This window comes from Thalassophryne amazonica, unplaced genomic scaffold (genome assembly GCF_902500255.1).
Source record: "Thalassophryne amazonica unplaced genomic scaffold, fThaAma1.1, whole genome shotgun sequence".
Lineage (NCBI taxonomy): Eukaryota > Metazoa > Chordata > Actinopteri > Batrachoidiformes > Batrachoididae > Thalassophryne > Thalassophryne amazonica.
The window spans coordinates 22,463-41,546 of NW_022986450.1; the positions used below are offsets into that span (position 1 = coordinate 22,463).

At 40.6% G+C, this 19,084-nt stretch overlaps 1 protein-coding gene across 1 annotated transcript; it reads left to right on the plus strand.

Moving 5' to 3' along the window:
- The first annotated feature begins 838 nt into the window (after positions 1-838).
- On the plus strand, positions 839-18,642 carry LOC117506216 (coiled-coil domain-containing protein 34-like). The gene is made up of 7 exons (XM_034165715.1): positions 839-1,180; positions 3,542-3,601; positions 8,903-9,032; positions 9,231-9,338; positions 9,978-10,136; positions 10,211-10,340; positions 18,135-18,642. The coding sequence occupies exons 1-7, from the start codon at positions 930-932 to the stop codon at positions 18,335-18,337; spliced, it is 1,041 nt and encodes a 346-aa protein (XP_034021606.1). The 5' UTR covers positions 839-929; the 3' UTR covers positions 18,338-18,642.
- Positions 18,643-19,084: the final 442 nt, after the last annotated feature.

A 19,084-nucleotide genomic window follows, 5' to 3' on the forward strand; every position in this document is an offset into this window, starting at 1 on the left:
GTGTATTATACAAAATTTTACTGCAGCTGTACTATTTATTATATACTTAAAATTTAATTTGTTTATATTCTCAAACTTTGCTGCTGTATTGCACACCTAAAAATGTCCCAATCTGCATTTTTTTTTTTTTTTTTTTTTTTAGAAGAAGAAAACAATAAATTATAAAAACTCAATTTATAAAGTTTCAAACTTTTTGGCGGTAACCCTCCAAATAAAATATATTTCACACAAAGCCATTTTCAGTGATGAACGATCAAAAACGTTTTCAGAAAAGCCGTGGCTCATCCACGGGACTCGAAAAGCTCTCACGCGCGAAACGGCACACAAAGGAGCGCCAACGAAAGGATCACGTGACGCTGATAGTTCAATGGGTCTTCCTCGGTGGCGGATAGATCGGAGCAGCGCGGTGTTTAAATGCTTGGAAAACCTGGAAGTGATACTATGTCCAAGTGACGTAAACGCTTGATGCCCGTTCTTTTATGAATACGCAGGAGGGTTTTTTCCTCATTTTTGAAAAATGAAAAAGAACATAAATACAACTGAATGTTCGTTTGGTGCTTCTATCAGCGTTTGCAGAATTGTTTAGTTATATGCTGCACTATAGGGAGTATAACCCTAGTCAAGCCCATTAAGTGATAACCGCCCTTAACATAAAGAGAAAAAAATAAGTACATTTTCGCTAAATATAATTAATGTTCCTTGCTACTCTCAAATGCATCTAAAGCACAGATCACGTGGTCACCGTGCCTTCCGGCTCACTTCCGGTCGGACATTTCGACACCGCGCTGCTCCGATCTAGTCACAACACCAACTTCACCTCGAAGCACGTTCCGGAGCTCGACTATCAAGCTAGTTGTTAGCGTTTGCATCCCTCACGTAAACAGCTTGTACAGGCGGAGAAAACGCTCGCGGACTTTTAACGGTTACTGATGTCTGCAAAAAGACCGCCGACATGTCCTGAGTTTAGTTCGACCCCGGTGAAGTCGAGCTTTGGGAAAGACGTCCTTTTAAACAGGAGCTTTGACGATGGTATCTTAACCGAGGACGAAGACACTTTCTCTCTGCTTTCGCCCATCTACCAGGACAGTTTTGACAGCGACGAAGACTTGAAGTCGAGCTCAGATCGGAGCTCTTCTCCCCGACAGAGCGACGAGTCCAGACCTGACGGCTCACCGGACAGGTGAAGTTCTTACTTTGTGATTAGGGTTGCCAACCGTCCCTTGAAAAACGGAATCGTCCCTTATTTGGAAATAAAAGTGTGCGTTCCGTATTGGCCTGAAACGGGACGCAGTTTGTCCCGTATTTCTGTGAGAATCAAAAAGTCTGTAAAATGTCAATGGAATTGACTGGCGCTTTATATGGAAACTTACGGTAAATTTGATCCCAGCCTCTCTCCTGCTTTTCACCAATGAGCTGACAGACACGAGTTGACAATACAGAATCACTCTTATCTCATTGGTCGAGGGACATCTGCTCGCAAGAAGATACCGACGTCATGAGCCGACGACGGTCGCTGGACAACAATAACAAAGCAGCATGGCTGATATCGACACCGACACTGGCACTGCAGATATGCCTACGGACAGCAATGTCTGTAACGTCGTTACTACTACTCCTAAAAAACAAACAAACAAACAAAAAAAAGAATGCAAAAATACAGGGGAGAATGAGAAAAGGAAAATGTCTGGGTGGAAAAGGTGCGCGACAACAGTATTGTTTACTTTTCAGACTTTATTTTTTGCACTTTTTATTACACTAAATGTGTAAATGTGCACTGTTACATTGTTTTGCACTGTTACATTGTTTTGGATGATGCAAATTTTCTATTGTTTTTTTTTTTTTTTTGTTAATTTATACAATTTTAAGTTAAGCAATAGCACTACAGAGATTTATTTTTAAAGAAGACAGAATGTTCATATTGAAATTGTGAGTGAAAATTTATTTTGCACTAAAAATAAATTGCTAAATAATAATTTGTTTTCCACGTGTTCATTTCAGAATAAATGCATGTATGCATCTACCTAAATTCAGGATCAAGTCAACAGTCAAATGGTTAAAAATCGTTTCACACAGACGCTGGGAAGGGTGAAGGCAATGGTCAGTCGGCCGGTCGGCCCTGGCGGTGAGGTGTCCCTTATTTATTTTTCAGAGAGTTGGCAACCCTATTTGTGATCTGCCTGGTGATAAACAGAATGGTACCAGTTATTTACACTGACGGTATGATATAATAAGTACAAACTCTAACAAGAGCAGGACTCAGTGGAAAACATTCCTCCGCCAAACAGACCCTATAAAAGGGGAGGAAGACGGCGGTACGTCACTTCCGGTTAGTAACGCGCCCGCCATATTGGGGAAGAGAGCCAGTGCCAAGCATAAGCTTTGATGGTCATCATAACAGAGGAGGGCAGCATTGTGCACACCAGCATATACCCTGCCGGAACCCCATTAGAAGAAGAAGAAGCTTCGATGGCCGCAAACGAAGCAGGTTCCCGTTCAGCTCCATATTACGATGTCTGAGTGCAGAGCAGAGATAAACAGGTTTATAGCCTGGTACAAAAAAAAACAAAACAGCTTTGGTTTCTACAAATAGTTTCCACCTCCATGACAATTGTACAAGAGGATGGATTTTTTTCTATTTTTTAAGGCATGAAGTTATGTATAATTGGGACGTAGCCACTTTGAGTGACAGCTGCTGAGCACAGTGTCTCCGCCTCTTGTAACATCGGTAACTCGTGGGGTGTTGTGTCTGTCATTTTCAGCATTTTATTACAAACACCTGGAATAATACAGCTTGTGTGGTGAAGTGGATCATTAAGTCTGGGAGCATGCGCTGGTGTTTCACTTTGCCGCATCTACAACACCACAGAACCACCTTTGGTCCTGGATAGCAACCACCCAGGCAGACAACTGGTCCATTCCCACATGGTAAATGGACTGCATTTATATAACACTTTTCCATCTGCATCAGAAGCTCAAAGTGCTTTACAATGGTGTCTCACATTCACACAGACACACTCGCACACCGATTTCAGGGTGTTGCCATGTAAGGTGCTCACTACACACCGGGAGCAACTAGGGGATTAAGGACCTTGTCCAAGGGCCGTTTGTGATTTTCAGGTCTGGCTGGGTTTTGAACCGAAGTTCCTCTGATCTGAAGCCCAACGATTAAACACGAGGCCATCACCTCCCCATCTCTAAAACGACCATCTATCTGCAAGGTGAAACGTGGGCGCCCTCTTTGCCTTTCTCTAGCTACTCGGGTCCTCGAGTCTCAGGCACGGGTGTGCTGGTTCGTGCACGTAAAAATGGGCCACATGGGCCAAAATGTCAAAGCTGACACTCCTTGACAATGTAAGTGATAGTCCTTGTCCTAGTCTCTGTTAGTAACCACCCCTTGGATACAAAGTCATTGAAACGGTACCTGGTACCTCTAAGATGCCCCTGCTGCAATGTTTGTGTTGAGTGAATGTTGTATGCTAACGCCATTAGCGCTTTTAGTAGCTTTCGGTAGCTTAATCCGGTCTTTCTAATTTGTCTACAGGAATGGACGTACTAAAACGCAGTTAAATGGGGATGACCTAGATACAGAGGAAAGCAGCAGGTACGTATGCTCAGAAGAAGTGAACCTTGCATATTTACCTGTCCCACTGAAGTTGGGTGGAGGTTATGTTTGTTTGTGAACAGCCTGTAGCCCACAATTTTTCATATACGAGGGCTGTCAATAAAGTAACGGTCCTTTTTATTTTTTTCAAAAACTATATGGATTTCATTCATATTTTTTTACGTCAGACATGCTTGAACCCTTGTGCGCATGCGTGAGTTTTTCCACGCCTGTCGGTGACATCATTCGCCTGTGAGCACTCCTTGTGGGAGGAGTCGTCCAGCCCCTCGTCGGAATTCCTTTGTCTGAGAAGTTGCTGAGAGACTGGCGCTTTGTTTGATCAAATTTTTTTCTAAACCTGTGAGACACATCGAAGTGGACACGGTTCGAAAAATTAAGCTTGTTTTCAGTGAAAATTTTAACAGCTGATGAGAGATTTTGAGGTGATACTGTCGCTTTAAGGACTTCCCACGGTGCGAGACGTCGCGCAGCGCTCTCAGGCGCCGTCGTCAGCCTGTTTCAAGCTGAAAACCTCCACATTTCAGGCTCTATTGATCCAGGACATCATGAGAGAACAGAGAAGTTTCAGAAGAAGTCGGTTTCAGCATTTTATCCGGATATTCCACTGTTAAAGGAGATTTTTTTAAATGAAAGACGTGCGGGCAGATTGCAGCGTCGGCTCGCAGCCGCCGCGACGCTCCGCCACAGGAAAAACACCTCCGTTGGAAGCCTTAAGGACAAGTTGGAACATGTCCAGCTGTTAAACAATTTCTCATATACTCACTCCACTGAAAGCCATCAAAAGCCGCCTGGATTTTGCAAATGGTTATCAACACGGAGGTGTTTTTCCTGTGCCGCTGTCTTTCATTAAAACAGAGATTTTTTTAATGAAAGACGTGCGGACGGGTCCGCGCGTCAGGACACAGCCGGCGCGGTGCAGCGGCACAGGAAAAACACCTCCGTGTTGATAACCATTTGCAAAATCCAGGCGGCTTTTGATGGCTTTCAGTGGAGTGAGTATATGAGAAATTGTTTAACAGCTGGACATGTTCCAACTTGTCCTTAAGGCTTCCAACGGAGGTGTTTTTCCTGTGGCGGAGCGTCGCGGCGGCTGCAAGCCGATGCTGCAATCTGCCCGCACGTCTTTCATTTAAAAAAATCTCCTTTAACAGTGGAATATCCGGATAAAATGCTGAAACCGACTTCTTCTGAAACTTCTCTGTTCTCTCACGACGTCCTGGATCAATAGAGCCTGAAATGTGGAGGTTTTCAGCTTGAAACAGGCTGACGACGGCGCCTGAGAGCGCTGCGCAACGTCTCGCACCGTGGGAAGTCCTTAAAGCGACAGTATCACCTCAAAATCTCTCATCAGCCGTTAAAATTTTCACTGAAAACAAGCTTAATTTTTCGAACCGTGTCCACTTCGATGTGTCTCACAGGTTTAGAAAAAAATTTGATCAAACAAAGCGCCAGTCTCTCAGCAACTTCTCAGACAAAGGAATTTCGACGAGGGGCTGGATGACTCCTCCCACAAGGAGTGCTCACAGGCGAATGACGTCACCGACAGGCATGGAAAAACTCACGCATGCGCACGAGGGTTCAAGCATGTCTGACGTAAAAACATATGAATGAAATCCATATAGTTTTTGAAAAAAATAAAAAGGACCTATACTTTGACAGACCTCGTATTATGCAATTTTTACAGAGGATTCATATCCTTATGGGCAAGAACTGATATACTTTATCATTGATGAATTATCAAAAATTCATAACTCTGTCAAAAAGATAGATTTTCTTCTATATTTAAGAGCATTATGTAGGATGGTATCCTTTATTGACTGACCAAGTTTGAGCCGGATCTGATCAGGATTACAGATTTTGTGGCCATTTAAATTTAACATTGAAAACCCCATTTAATTTGTATTTTACATTATACAGGGAGGGCTGTGAAGACTCTGCGGAATTCTGTGGATTTCATCATGGCGGGGGGGGGGGTTAGTGTTTTACTCTAACCATGATCGTGACTGAGTTTTTAAAATGCCTATCGCAATGCGCTCTCTTTTTTACGACATCGTGTAAGTTTTATAAATCCGGGGACACTGCTCTGTAACAGATACAGATCAGTGTCTGCGGAGAAAAAATGCCTCACTCAAAGCGTGGTTGTTACGACAGTTGTCATAAAGCAGGTCTGGCTGGTTGCTACGGTGATGTTGTGTGCCTGCTCCAAAACACTGTTTTTAAGCTAAAAGTAGCATGTGGACATCACATACGTTTCGAGGTATCAAGTTTTTAAAAGAAGAATTTTCTGGCATGTCTGTGTCACGGAGCGAAGATGGCGAGAAAGATGCTTTGAAAAAAGATTGATAAGGACTCAAGATTCCATGGAATTGGTGCTGGGTTGAATTTAAAGTCGTCTTCATGAACACATCCAAAAGGGAAAAGAAACTGGAAAAGTGAACTGCATCTTGTGCCATCAAGAAACATGGTAAGAATTTTTTTTTCTCCCTGGAAAATAATCATTGTGCTGTTCAAACAGGATTTCAGACAAGATTATATTACTTTTTTATTAATGTTTAGGTGTAGGCTCTCAGTTGTCCAGGTGGTTTCCATAGTAGAGAAGCTTGAATCTTCGACTGGACTGGGTTGCTTGACGTGAGGACGTTTCGCTTCAAATCACAGAAGCTTCCTCAGCTAAAATTCTTGCTGTGGTAGTCTGACTTCTGTCTTGACTCTTGTAGAGAAGAATAAACCAGAAGCCAACAAAAGCTGGAGTTTTTAACCTAACCAGACCCCTCCTACCGAGAGGCCGACTGCTATAGGCTAGTGACTAAACAATAGCTCTAATTAGCACCAATTGTGCTCTAATTAGCACTCTCCTAATGATGGGATGGAAGCCTCCCCTGATGGCTCCCTTGACGACTCTCCTGATGACGTGAATGACTCATTACCATGAACAAACGACTGAAACTGCTTTGACCTGAGTACCCCATTGTAAACAGGGGACAAAGCGTGTCTGAGACCCGCCCCCCCGGTTAAGGCTGGGTTTCAACTGTTTTACAAAGAATGCTTCCTTGACACCTCTCTCAAACCATTTCTTCTCTCTGGCTAAGATTTTAACTTCCTTGTCCTCAAACGTGTGGTTAGTGTCTTTCAGGTGGAGATGAACTGCAGACTGAGGTCCACTGGCGACCTCTCTGCGGTGCTGGTATAGCCTCTTGTTTAAAGGTTGCTTAGTCTCACCTATGTAGTGTTCATTACAGTTTTCCTGACATCTGATATAATACACTACTTTTTTTTTATTATTATTATTATTAATGTTGACTTTCTTTCATTGGAAAAAAAAGACTGTGGCTTTAAATGGATTTACAGAAATTCACACAAGAATATAAGTGACTTTTTTACTATAATGTATGTTATTGATATTTTACCCTGATTTTCAAAATATTCTACAAGCTTTAGCTGTGGTTTTTGAAATGCTTTAACAGTCTTTTCAGTTTTCATGAATTTCATGTAGTTTAATTGTTCTGAGTTAATGCATAATTTGGTTTACAATTAAAAGGCAAATCATATTCTGTTATTTGAACATTATCATTAATAGTTTAAATGAAAGGTTGAATCTAGGATCACTTAAATATGTGCTTCTTTTCAGATTGTTTTTCCAGGAGATGCTGAAAGTGTATCATTAGATACAAAATTTATTTGGTTTCTGGGCCCCTCGGGCCCTCGACCCCGGCTCCAGGGGGCTGCACCCCTCAGACCCCCTGCAAATTTTTCTCAGATTTCACAGTGTTCATTTCACAACCCTGATTATATCTTAAACATGTCCAATCACTCTCATATATGAAAGTAAAGTGCAGACTGGCACTTGCTATCACCTGACAAATCTGAAAAAGAATTCAGAAAAAAAAACTGTCAACACCACAAAAAACTTTGATTTAAGTGCATGAACTTAAATACACACTCCTGATGTTTGATCACATCTATTTTAGCTTCTGAAAAGCCACTTCTAACAGGACTTTTCCAAGGTAAAAATTTGTGGAATTGGAAGCTTGTGTTGGTGAAGGTTTGCGCCTACGAGTGCAGTACTGTAGTTTATTTGTTGATTTATTCAGGGACTATGTTTGTCAAGTCTGATAAACAATGCAACAATTGATTCGTGCCTTTTCCTTCTGAAATTGGGAGATTATGTCTGAGGAATTACATAATTTTGTCATAAGACATGGATTCATTATAAATGGAATGCATTTCTGTAGCGCTAATCCCTCTGAAGCTTATGCCCTGAGTACTTGACAGTGATGCCACACATTAGCACACATGCACACGTCAGCGTGCTGTACACTGGGAGCAGCTTGGTGATTCAGGACCTCAGCCACGGGACCTCAGTGATTTTCCAGTGTAACGGACAATCAAACTTAGGATCCTGTGGTCACAATCCCACCACTCTAACCTCTAGACAATCACTACTAGGTCTCTAAAAAGTTGATTAAATGTCAGTGAAAAAGAAATAAATATTCCTGGTTCTAGATCAACAAATTTTAATAGGTTCTTGGTGTGACCCATGCACCACCCTTCTCCAGGTTTTGTAGAAATTGGTCAAAAAGTTTTTAAGTTTTTTGAAAGCAAACTGACCAACACGGGCAAAAAATATGACATCATTAGCAGAGGTGTGTGTGTGTGTGTGTGTGTGTGTGTGTGTGTGTGTGTGTGTGTGTGTGTGTGTGTGTGTGTGTGTGTGTGTGTGTGTGTGTGTGTGTGTGTGTGTGTGTGTGTGTGTGTGTGTGTGTGTGTGTGTGTGTGTGTGTGTGTGTGTGTGTGTGTGTCTGCTTGCGAGAGACAGCAGGCCAGCAGGTGTTGTTGTGCAGATGTAGTTAGTAAAGCTCACTCCCAACAGCTCAAAAGAATTCTCTGGTCACAAGGCCAGAGTCCTGGGTTTTAGCCTTCTGGGTAGAGAGTCCGAGTCCCATGCCGGAGATCGTGAGTTTACGTCCTGAGGGGAGCGAATGGGCGGAGTCATAACAACACAACGCAGCGTGCTGCCGCTACGTATGCATAGTATTAATAACAGGCAGCACAGTATTGTAGCAGCATTTAGCACACAGCAGGACAGCATGGGTTCAAGGCTGTTCTTGTAGACATGCAGTCGCACCATGAAGGGCACCAGTTGTAGAGCTTGTGTCAAATCAGTGTGCGGATTCAGATATCAGATCTGTTGTGGCCCACAGGAGCAGCCAAAAGCACCAATGTAAGAACAGTCACAAAAGTATTTCAGACAATATGAAACTGTTTATTTTTGTTTCATAGATGTGAGCTACCAAAAAGGTGTGCAGAGGAGGTGGTGAGTGCAGCCTCTCCATCTCTGAGTGCATGGGAAATATGGATGGTGAACAAAGCCAAGGAAGATATCCTTAAATTGGAAAAGAAAGCAGAGGATGTGAGTTATTGCTCCTCTTATTTTCTGTGTAGTACAACTTTAATTCAGTATTTGTTTCATATGTTTTTCTTTTGTGAGTAATGATCACCCAGTAATTAGTTTTTCTTATTATCAAGTTGTTTATTTCCTAAAATATTTTTTTCTGTATTCCATTCTGTCTAAATCTGTGATTGAAACTTATTATTTCCTGTGAATTAGTCCCGCTTATTGAAGGAAAAACAAGAACAACACCAACGGGAACTGGAGGAGAAAAAACTGACAATGGAAGTGAAGATCCAGCAATGGCTAAAGATGAAGAGGGAACAGGTAGAAAACTACTTTAAGGAGAAATGTGACATGAAAATTCAGTAAGGTCTATCTTCTGTTATACATTCCAATTCTAAGATAGAACTCTACTAGTGTATACTAAAGTATATCTTAAAAAAAAAAGAAGAGTAGAGCCACTTAGGTGCCTGGTCTTGAGAACCAAGGATGGTAGGTTGATTTGTGATTTGTTCACAGCTCATTTATATTCTATTTGGAACCAAAAACAAAGATCAGTTGCTGCACTCTACAGAGGAAACTGATTTAAGGATGGAGTATTTCACTCCAGGAGCCATGAAATTTTATTGCCGATTCAAATCTTCCCTCCTAATTTACCATTATTGCCTTATGACATCACAGAGATGTGATGATATCGAAAGTCATATCATTAGACAGAGACCATTATTACTGGAGCAGAGTTGCAGTAATGACAGTCAGTGTGTACCTTGTAGTTGTTTCTAAAAGAGTTTTCTTTGTGCAGTAGCAACCTTTGCAAAGGCGTTGAAGATGGCATGGGGCATTTTGAGGTTTCACTTTTTTAGATTTGAAAATGTGGGTTTGACAGAAACAAAACGTGTGAACCAGAGTTGTGAACATTCCCTGTTGCTATTTCTGTAATGTGTTCCATGTTTATAATTCCAGGAAAAACTCAAGCAAGTTCTTCAACAGACTAAAGAGGAGGATGAAATGCAGAAGCGACGAATGAAGCAGAGGGAGATGGAAGCAAAAGCTCAGGAAAAATACAGAGACTGGTTACAGAAGAAGAACCAGGAGAAAATCGATAAAGAAAAGAGGGAGAAAGTAACGTGGCACTTTTTACGATTGAGTTGGTTTTATAAAGATTCTGTTGTGATAAATTGTTTTTGTTTGGGCAGGAGGATGCCATCCAGAAGGAGGAACAGGAGAAGGAACGCCGCAAAAAGGCAGAGGAAAAGTTTAAAGAATGGTTGGCAAAGACCAATGAAAAAAGCAGGCTGAGTCCCAGACCGCCAAGTCGCCAAACAAGTAAGGCCATTTATGTCACTTGGGAATTTGACCATGGGACAGAAGTAGTGTCCCGCTGCCCCCACCACCGTACACACACACAGCTCAACAAAATCATTTTTTCCCCTCAAGCCTCCGGATCTAATAATTTGAATGTTAGCATTGAAAATGTTGCGATGAAATCCATGTTTTGACTCCTTAAATGAGGGCACCCCCTAATTACAAACTGGCACTTTGCATAAAACACAAATTTTATGCCGTATTAATTAGCTTCTGGGTTAGGCAGTAAACTTTGGTTTTTCGCATACAATATATCAATCAATCAATCAATCAATTTTTTTTATATAGCGCCAAATCACAACAAACAGTTGCCCCAAGGCGCTTTATATTGTAAGGCAAGGCCATACAATAATTATGTAAAACCCCAACGGTCAAAACGACCCCCTGTGAGCAAGCACTTGGCTACAGTGGGAAGGAAAAACTCCCTTTTAACAGGAAGAAACCTCCAGCAGAACCAGGCTCAGAGGGGCAGTCTTCTGCTGAGACTGGTTGGGGCTGAGGGAGAGAACCAGGAAAAAGACATGCTGTGGAGGGGAGCAGAGATCGATCACTAATGTTTAAATGCAGAGTGGTGCATACAGAGCAAAAAGAGAAAGAAACAGTGCATCATGGGAACCCCCCAGCAGTCTACGTCTATAGCAGCATAACTAAGGGATGGTTCAGGGTCACCTGATCCAGCCCTAACTATAAGCTTTAGCAAAAAGGAAAGTTTTAAGCCTAATCTTAAAAGTAGAGAGGGTGTCTGTCTCCCTGATCTGAATTGGGAGCTGGTTCCACAGGAGAGGAGCCTGAAAGCTGAAGGCTCTGCCTCCCATTCTACTCTTACAAACCCTAGGAACTACAAGTAAGCCTGCAGTCTGAGAGCGAAGCGCTCTATTGGGGTGATATGGTACTACGAGGTCCCTAAGATAAGATGGGACCTGATTATTCAAAACCTTATAAGTAAGAAGAAGAATTTTAAATTCTATTCTAGAATTAACAGGAAGCCAATGAAGAGAGGCCAGTATGGGTGAGATATGCTCTCTCCTTCTAGTCCCCGTCAGTACTCTAGCTGCAGCATTTTGAATTAACTGAAGGCTTTTTAGGGAACTTTTAGGACAACCTGATAATAATGAATTACAATAGTCCAGCCTAGAGGAAATAAATGCATGAATTAGTTTTTCAGCATCACTCTGAGACAAGACCTTTCTGATTTTAGAGATATTGCGTAAATGCAAAAAAGCAGTCCTACATATTTGTTTAATATGCGCTTTGAATGACATATCCTGATCAAAAATGACTCCAAGATTTCTCACAGTATTACTAGAGGTCAGGGTAATGCCATCCAGAGTAAGGATCTGGTTAGACACCATGTTTCTAAGATTTGTGGGGCCAAGTACAATAACTTCAGTTTTATCTGAGTTTAAAAGCAGGAAATTAGAGGTCATCCATGTCTTTATGTCTGTAAAACAATCCTGCAGTTTAGCTAATTGGTGTGTGTCCTCTGGCTTCATGGATAGATAAAGCTGGGTATCATCTGCGTAACAATGAAAATTTAAGCAATACCGTCTAATAATACTGCCTAAGGGAAGCATGTATAAAGTGAATAAAATTGGTCCTAGCACAGAACCTTGTGGAACTCCATAATTAACTTTAGTCTGTGAAGAAGATTCCCCATTTACATGAACAAATTGTAATCTATTAGACAAATATGATTCAAACCACCGCAGCGCAGTGCCTTTAATACCTATGGCATGCTCTAATCTCTGTAATAAAATTTTATGGTCAACAGTATCAAAAGCAGCACTGAGGTCTAACAGAACAAGCACAGAGATGAGTCCACTGTCCGAGGCCATAAGAAGATCATTTGTAACCTTCACTAATGCTGTTTCTGTACTATGATGAATTCTAAAACCTGACTGAAACTCTTCAAATAGACCATTCCTCTGCAGATGATCAGTTAGCTGTTTTACAACTACCCTTTCAAGAATTTTTGAGAGAAAAGGAAGGTTGGAGATTGGCCTATAATTAGCTAAGATAGCTGGGTCAAGTGATGGCTTTTTAAGTAATGGTTTAATTACTGCCACCTTAAAAGCCTGTGGTACATAGCCAACTAACAAAGATAGATTGATCATATTTAAGATCGAAGCATTAATAATGGTAGGGCTTCCTTGAGCAGCCTGGTAGGAATGGGGTCTAATAAACATGTTGATGGTTTGGATGAAGTAACTAATGAAAATAACTCAGACAGAACAATCGGAGAGAAAGAGTCTAACCAAATACCGGCATCACTGAAAGCAGCCAAAGATAACAATACGTCTTTGGGATGGTTATGAGTAATTTTTTCTCTAATAGTTAAAATTTTGTTAGCAAAGAAAGTCATGAAGTCATTACTAGTTAAAGTTAATGGAATACTCAGCTCAATAGAGCTCTGACTCTTTGTCAGCCTGGCTACAGTGCTGAAAAGAAACCTGGGGTTGTTCTTATTTTCTTCAATTAGTGATGAGTAGAAAGATGTCCTAGCTTTACGGAGGGCTTTTTATAGAGCAACAGACTCTTTTTCCAGGCTAAGTGAAGATCTTCTAAATTAGTGAGACGCCATTTCCTCTCCAACTTATGGGTTATCTGCTTTAAGCTACGAGTTTGTGAGTTATACCACGGAGTCAGGCACTTCTGATTTAAAGCTCTCTTTTTTAGAGGAGCTACAGCATCCAAAGTTGTCTTCAATGAGGATGTAAAACTATTGACGAGATACTCTATCTCACAGAGTTTAGGTAGCTACTCTGCACTGTGTTGGTATATGGCATTAGAGAACATAAAGAAGGAATCATATCCTTAAACCTAGTTACAGCGCTTTCTGAAAGACTTCTAGTGTAATGAAACTTATTCCCCACTGCTGGGTAGTCCATCAGAGTAAATGTAAATGTTATTAAGAAATGATCAGACAGAAGGGAGTTTTCAGGGAATACTGTTAAGTCTTCTATTTCCATACCATAAGTCAGAACAAGATCTAAGATATGATTAAAGTGGTGGGTGGACTCATTTACTTTTTGAGCAAAGCCAATAGAGTCTAATAATAGATTAAATGCAGTGTTGAGGCTGTCATTCTCAGCATCTGTGTGGATGTTAAAATCGCCCACTATAATTATCTTATCTGAGCTAAGCACTAAGTCAGACAAAAGGTCTGAAAATTCACAGAGAAACTCACAGTAACGACCAGGTGGACGATAGATAATAACAAATAAAACTGGTTTTTGGGACTTCCAATTTGGATGGACAAGACTAAGAGTCAAGCTTTCAAATGAATTAAAGCTCTGTCTGGGTTTTTGATTAATTAATAAGATGGAATGGAAGATTGCTGCTAATCCTCCGCCCCGGCCCGTGCTACGAGCATTCTGGCAGTTAGTGTGACTCGGGGGTGTTGACTCATTTAAACTAACATATTCATCCTGCTGTAACCAGGTTTCTGTAAGGCAGAATAAATCAATATGTTGATCAATTATTATATCATTTACCAACAGGGACTTGGAAGAAACAAACAAAAGCTCATTAAATGCACAGATCCCCAAAATATGTTTTTATGGCACTCAAAAAGTCCAAATAAAGACTTTACATTCATTTAAATGTGTGTAACTAAAATATATGTATCAAAATGATGGAAGTGGAGGGTTTTTTTTAATAATTGTCTTTGATAATGAGTATAAATAACCATGGATTTCATCCCAAAATTTTCATTGCTATTCACATTCATGTTTATTAGATCCAGAGGCTTGTAAAAAACCTGATTTTGGTGATGGTGGTGGGGGGATTGCAAGGGACCCAGTTTCGTCCCATGACGTAAATCGCTTTTTACAACCCCTGGCAAAAATTATGGAATCACCGGCCTCGGAGGATGTTCAGTTTAATTTTGTAGAAAAAAAAGCAGATCACAGACATGACACAAAACTAAAGTCATTTCAAATGGCAACTTTCTGGCTTTAAGAAACACTATAAGAAATCAGGAAAAAAAAATTGTGGCAGTCAGTAACGGTTACTTTTTTAGACCAAGCAGAGGAAAAAAATATGTAATCACTCAATTCTGAGGAAAAAATTATGGAATCATGAAAAACAAAAGAACGCTCCAACATATCACTAGTATTTTGTTGCACCACCTCTGGCTTTTATAACAGCTTGCAGTCTCTGAGGCATGGACTTAATGAGTGACAAACAGTACTCTTCATCAATCTGGCTCCAACTTTCTCTGATTGCTGTTGCCAGATCAGCTTTGCAGGTTGGAGTCTTGTCATGGACCATTTTCTTCAACTTCCACCAAAGATTTTCAATTGGATTAAGATCCGGACTATTTGCAGGCCATGACATTGACCCTATGTGTCTTTTTGCAAGGAATGTTTTCACAGTTTTTGCTCTATGGCAAGATGCATTATCATCTTGAAAAATGATTTCATCATCCCCAAACATCCTTTCAATTGATGGGATAAGAAAAGTGTCCAAAATATCAACATAAACTTGTGCATTTATTGATGATGTAATGACAGCCATCTCCCCAGTGCCTTTACCTGACATGCAGCCCCATATCATCAATGACTGTGGAAATTTACATGTTCTCTTCAGGCAGTCATCTTTATAAATCTCATTGGAACGGCACCAAACAAAAGTTCCAGCATCATCACCTTGCCCAATGCAGATTCTAGACTCATCACTGAATATGACTTTCATCCAGTCATCCACAGTCCACGATTGCTTTTCCTTAGCCCATTGTAACCTTGTTTTTTTCTGTTTAGGTGTTAATGATGGCTTTCGTTTAGCTTTTCTGTATGTAAATCCCATTTCCTTTAGGCGGTTTCTTACAGTTCGGTCACAGACGTTGACTCCAGTTTGATCCCATTCGTTCCTCATTTCTTTTGTTGTGCATTTTCGATTTTTGAGACATATTGCTTTAAGTTTTCTGTCTTGACGCTTTGATGTCGTCCTTGGTCTACCAGTATGTTTGCCTTTAACAACCTTCCCATGTTGTTTGTTTTTGGTCCAGAGTTTAGACACAGCTGACTGTGAACAACCAACATCTTTTGCAACATTGCGTGATGATTTACCCTCTTTTAAGAGTTTGATAATCCTCTCCTTTGTTTCAATTGACATCTCTCGTGTTGGAGCCATGATTCATGTCAGTCCACTTGGTGCAACAGCTCTCCAAGGTGTGATCACTCCTTTTTAGATGCAGACTAACGAGCAGATCTGATTTGATGCAGGTGTTAGTTTTGGGGATGAAAATTTACAGGGTGATTCCATAATTTATTCCTCAGAATTGAGTGAGTCCATATTTTTTTCCCTCTGCTTAGTCTAAAAAAGTAACTGTTACTGACTGCCACAATTATTTTTCCTGATTTCTTATAGTGTTTCTTAAAGCCAGAAAGTTGTCATTTGAAATGACTTTAGTTTGGTGTCATGTCTGTGATCTGCTTTTTTTCTACAAAATTAAACAACTGAATGAACATCCTCCGAGGCCGGTGATTCCATAATTATTGCCAGGGGTTGTAGCTCATTATTTTATTATGGTAACACCTGCCAAATCACTGGTCATATGTATAGTATTGTGTAGTATATGTGTTTGTCTGTCTATATGTGGCCCTGTGATAGACTGGCGTCCTGTCCAGGGTGTACCCTGCCTCACACCCTTCGACTGCTGGGATAGACTCCAGCACCCTATGACCCTTAATTGGAGTAATTGGGTTGGGTGAATGTATAGTACTGTGCAAAAGTTTCATACACCTTAATTTCTGTGATCTTTGTGTAAAAGTATAAGTGTGTAAAAGCAAATAAACATTATTTTTTCCAAAATATTAAATGTTAGAATATGTTAAAGATGGTCATGTTAATGAAACTTGCACAGCTGTTTTCAAATTTATGAAAACAACTGTGCTGAAAATGCTGCGAGATTATGCAAAGCATGAATGAATGAGTTGATCATAATTTTTGCAAATTAATTGAAGAATAAAAAACTATGTAAATAAGTGTTCACACCATTTGTTCAATACTTTGTTGATGCACATTTGGCAAAAATTACAGCCTCAGGTCTTCTTGAATATGATGCCACAAGCATGGTGCACTTATCTTTGGCCAGTTTTGTCCATTCCTCTTTGCAGCACCTCTTAAGCTCCATCAGGTTGGATGGGGAGCGTCGGTGCACAGACATTTTCAGATCTCTCCAGAAATGTTGGATCAGATTCAGGTCTGGGCTCTGGCTGGACCACTCAAGAACATTCACAGAGTTGTCCTGAAGCCACCCCTTTGATATCTTGCCTGTGTGCTTCGGGTCATTGTCCTGCTGACAAATTAACCGTTGCCCCAGTCTGAGGTCAAGAGCGCTCTGGAGCAGGTTTTCATCCAGGATGTCTCTGTACTTTGCTGCATTCATCTTTCCCTCAATCCTGACTAGTCTCTTAGTTCCTGCCAATGAAAAACATCCCCACAGCATGATGCTGCCACCACCATGCATCACTGTAGGGATGATGCCTGGTTTCCTGAAAACATGATGCCTGACATTCACACCAAAGAGTTCAATCTTCGTATCATCAGAATTTTGTTTCTCATGGTCTAAGAATCCTTCAGGTGCCTTTTGGCAAACTCCAGGTGGGCTGCCATGTGCTTTTTACTCAGGAGTGGCTTTCGTCTGGCCTCTCTACCATACAGGCCTGATTGGTGGATTGCTGCAGAGATGGTTGTCCTTCTGGAATGTTCTCCTCTCTCCACAGAGGAATGCTGGAGCTCTGACAGAGTGACCATGTGGTTCTTGGACACCTCCCTGAATAAGGCCCTTCTACCCTGATTGCTCAGTTTAGATGGGCGGCCAGCTCTAAGAACCTCTGTTTATTGATGATGAAGGCCACTCTGGTCATTGGGACCATCAAAGCAGCAGAAATGTTTCTGTACCCTTCCCCAGATTTGTGCCTCGAGACAGTCCTGTCTCAGAGGTCTACAGACAGTTACTTTGACTTCATGCTTGGTTTGTGCTCTGACATGCACCGTCAGCTGTGGGACCTTATATGTAGACAGGTGTGTGTCCTTCCAAATTATGTCCAAACAACTGAATTTACCCCAGGTGGACTCCAGTTAAGCTGTAGAAACATCTCAAGGATGATCAGTGGAAACAGGATGTACCTGAGCTCAGTTTTGAGCTTCATAGCAAAGGCTGTGATTTCTTGTTTTGTTTTTTTTGTTTGTTTGTTTTTTTTTTTTGTTTTGTTTTGTTTTTTTTGTTAACTGCAAAAATCTCAAAGGTTTTTCACGTTGTCATTCTGGGGTATTGTGTGTAGAAGTTTGAGGAAAAAAAATGAATTTCATCCATTTTGGAATAAGGCTGTAATATAACAAAATGTGGAAAATGTGAAGTGCTGTGAATGTTTTCTGGATGCACAGTACAACCATTGTCCTAAAACAAGTGAATGCAGATTTGAAGGTGAAGAACAAACAAACTTCTATAAAAATTTCAGTCAAATGACACACACATCCACTGAAACCCAGTTTGTCTATATCACTCCCTATAGGCCAAATTTGGTTGTTTTGGGGTAGTTACAGCCTTATATTGTCGTCCAAAAATCCAGAATATGATCGCCTTCCACATAGAGCTGTTTACAGATTTTCTGAGCAGTTTTAACTTTCTGACACTGGAATCAGTACTCAGTATCGGCCGATCCGTTGACACTTTGACTCATTATCAGTGTCAGTGAATAAAGTAGGATCGGTGTATTCCTAATTTGTTCTTTATTTGATTCCCTCCAGACCCCTATGACAATTTCTACCCATCACCAAGCTTCTACAACCCGATCCCATGGAAACCGATTCACACCCCTCCTCCAGAAGCATCAGTGAATAAGACATCCGGCAATAAACCACAGAAACATCAAAAAGGCCAACAAAGTGCCTATGCTGCTTCCAGACAGAGAAATGCTGTGATTGTACAACATTTGAAGCAGAGGAGATGACAGCAAGTGGGCAGGCATCTTTGGCTGCCAGACTTTAGTTCAAATGACTGCTGAGCTTCTATGAGGACATCAAGAGAGATGCTGCTGATTTATAAAAAAAAACATTCTGTGATGTCATCATACAGCGCCATGTTTACATTCTTACTGCTGTATCTGGAGAGTACACTCAATCAGTTTAGTAGTAATACACAAGCTCAGATTTTATTGTATGTGAGGAGATATCTCTGAAAGTTCAGATTTCAGAAATGTTTTTACACAGTTTTGAGAAACTGTAAATAATTTTACTGCTAAATTCAATTTCCAAAGAATAACGACTTTATAGCATGTGTTTAACGAGGCTATACAGGTAAGTGTTCACAGCTATTTTGTCTTCTACAAATGAAATCAGTTGTTTTGAATAAATGTGACATAATCCATCTTTCCCCCCCTTTCCTTTGTTTATACTCCTATTTCACTGTATAATAGTTTTTTGTTTTTAAACATTAACAGTTTGATATAGTTTTCAGGTTAAATAATGGCAAAATTGTACAATTCTCTATATCTCTATGTACAAACATGCATGCTATAAGCAAAATTTAGGCTTGAGATAGGGATGTGTGTCAGAGTAGCGTTAACTGAGAACATGGCGCCATTTTGGGGCCAATCGCGCTGAAGTACTTAAACCTTTTGTTTTCAACTTCTTCTTTTTTTATCAGTTAACCACATACAGCAACACATCCAGATACAGGTACTAGCAAAATAAATATA

Excerpts from the sequence above, each read along its gene's own strand:
- LOC117506216 (XM_034165715.1), top strand. The coding sequence starts at position 930 with ATGTCTGCAAAAAGACCGCCGACATGTCCTGAGTTTAGTTCGACCCCG. Across the intron at positions 1,181-3,541 it reads CCTGACGGCTCACCGGACAG|GAATGGACGTACTAAAACGC; the intron begins GTGAAGTTCTTA and ends ATTTGTCTACAG. Across the intron at positions 9,339-9,977 it reads TAAAGATGAAGAGGGAACAG|GAAAAACTCAAGCAAGTTCT; the intron begins GTAGAAAACTAC and ends TTATAATTCCAG.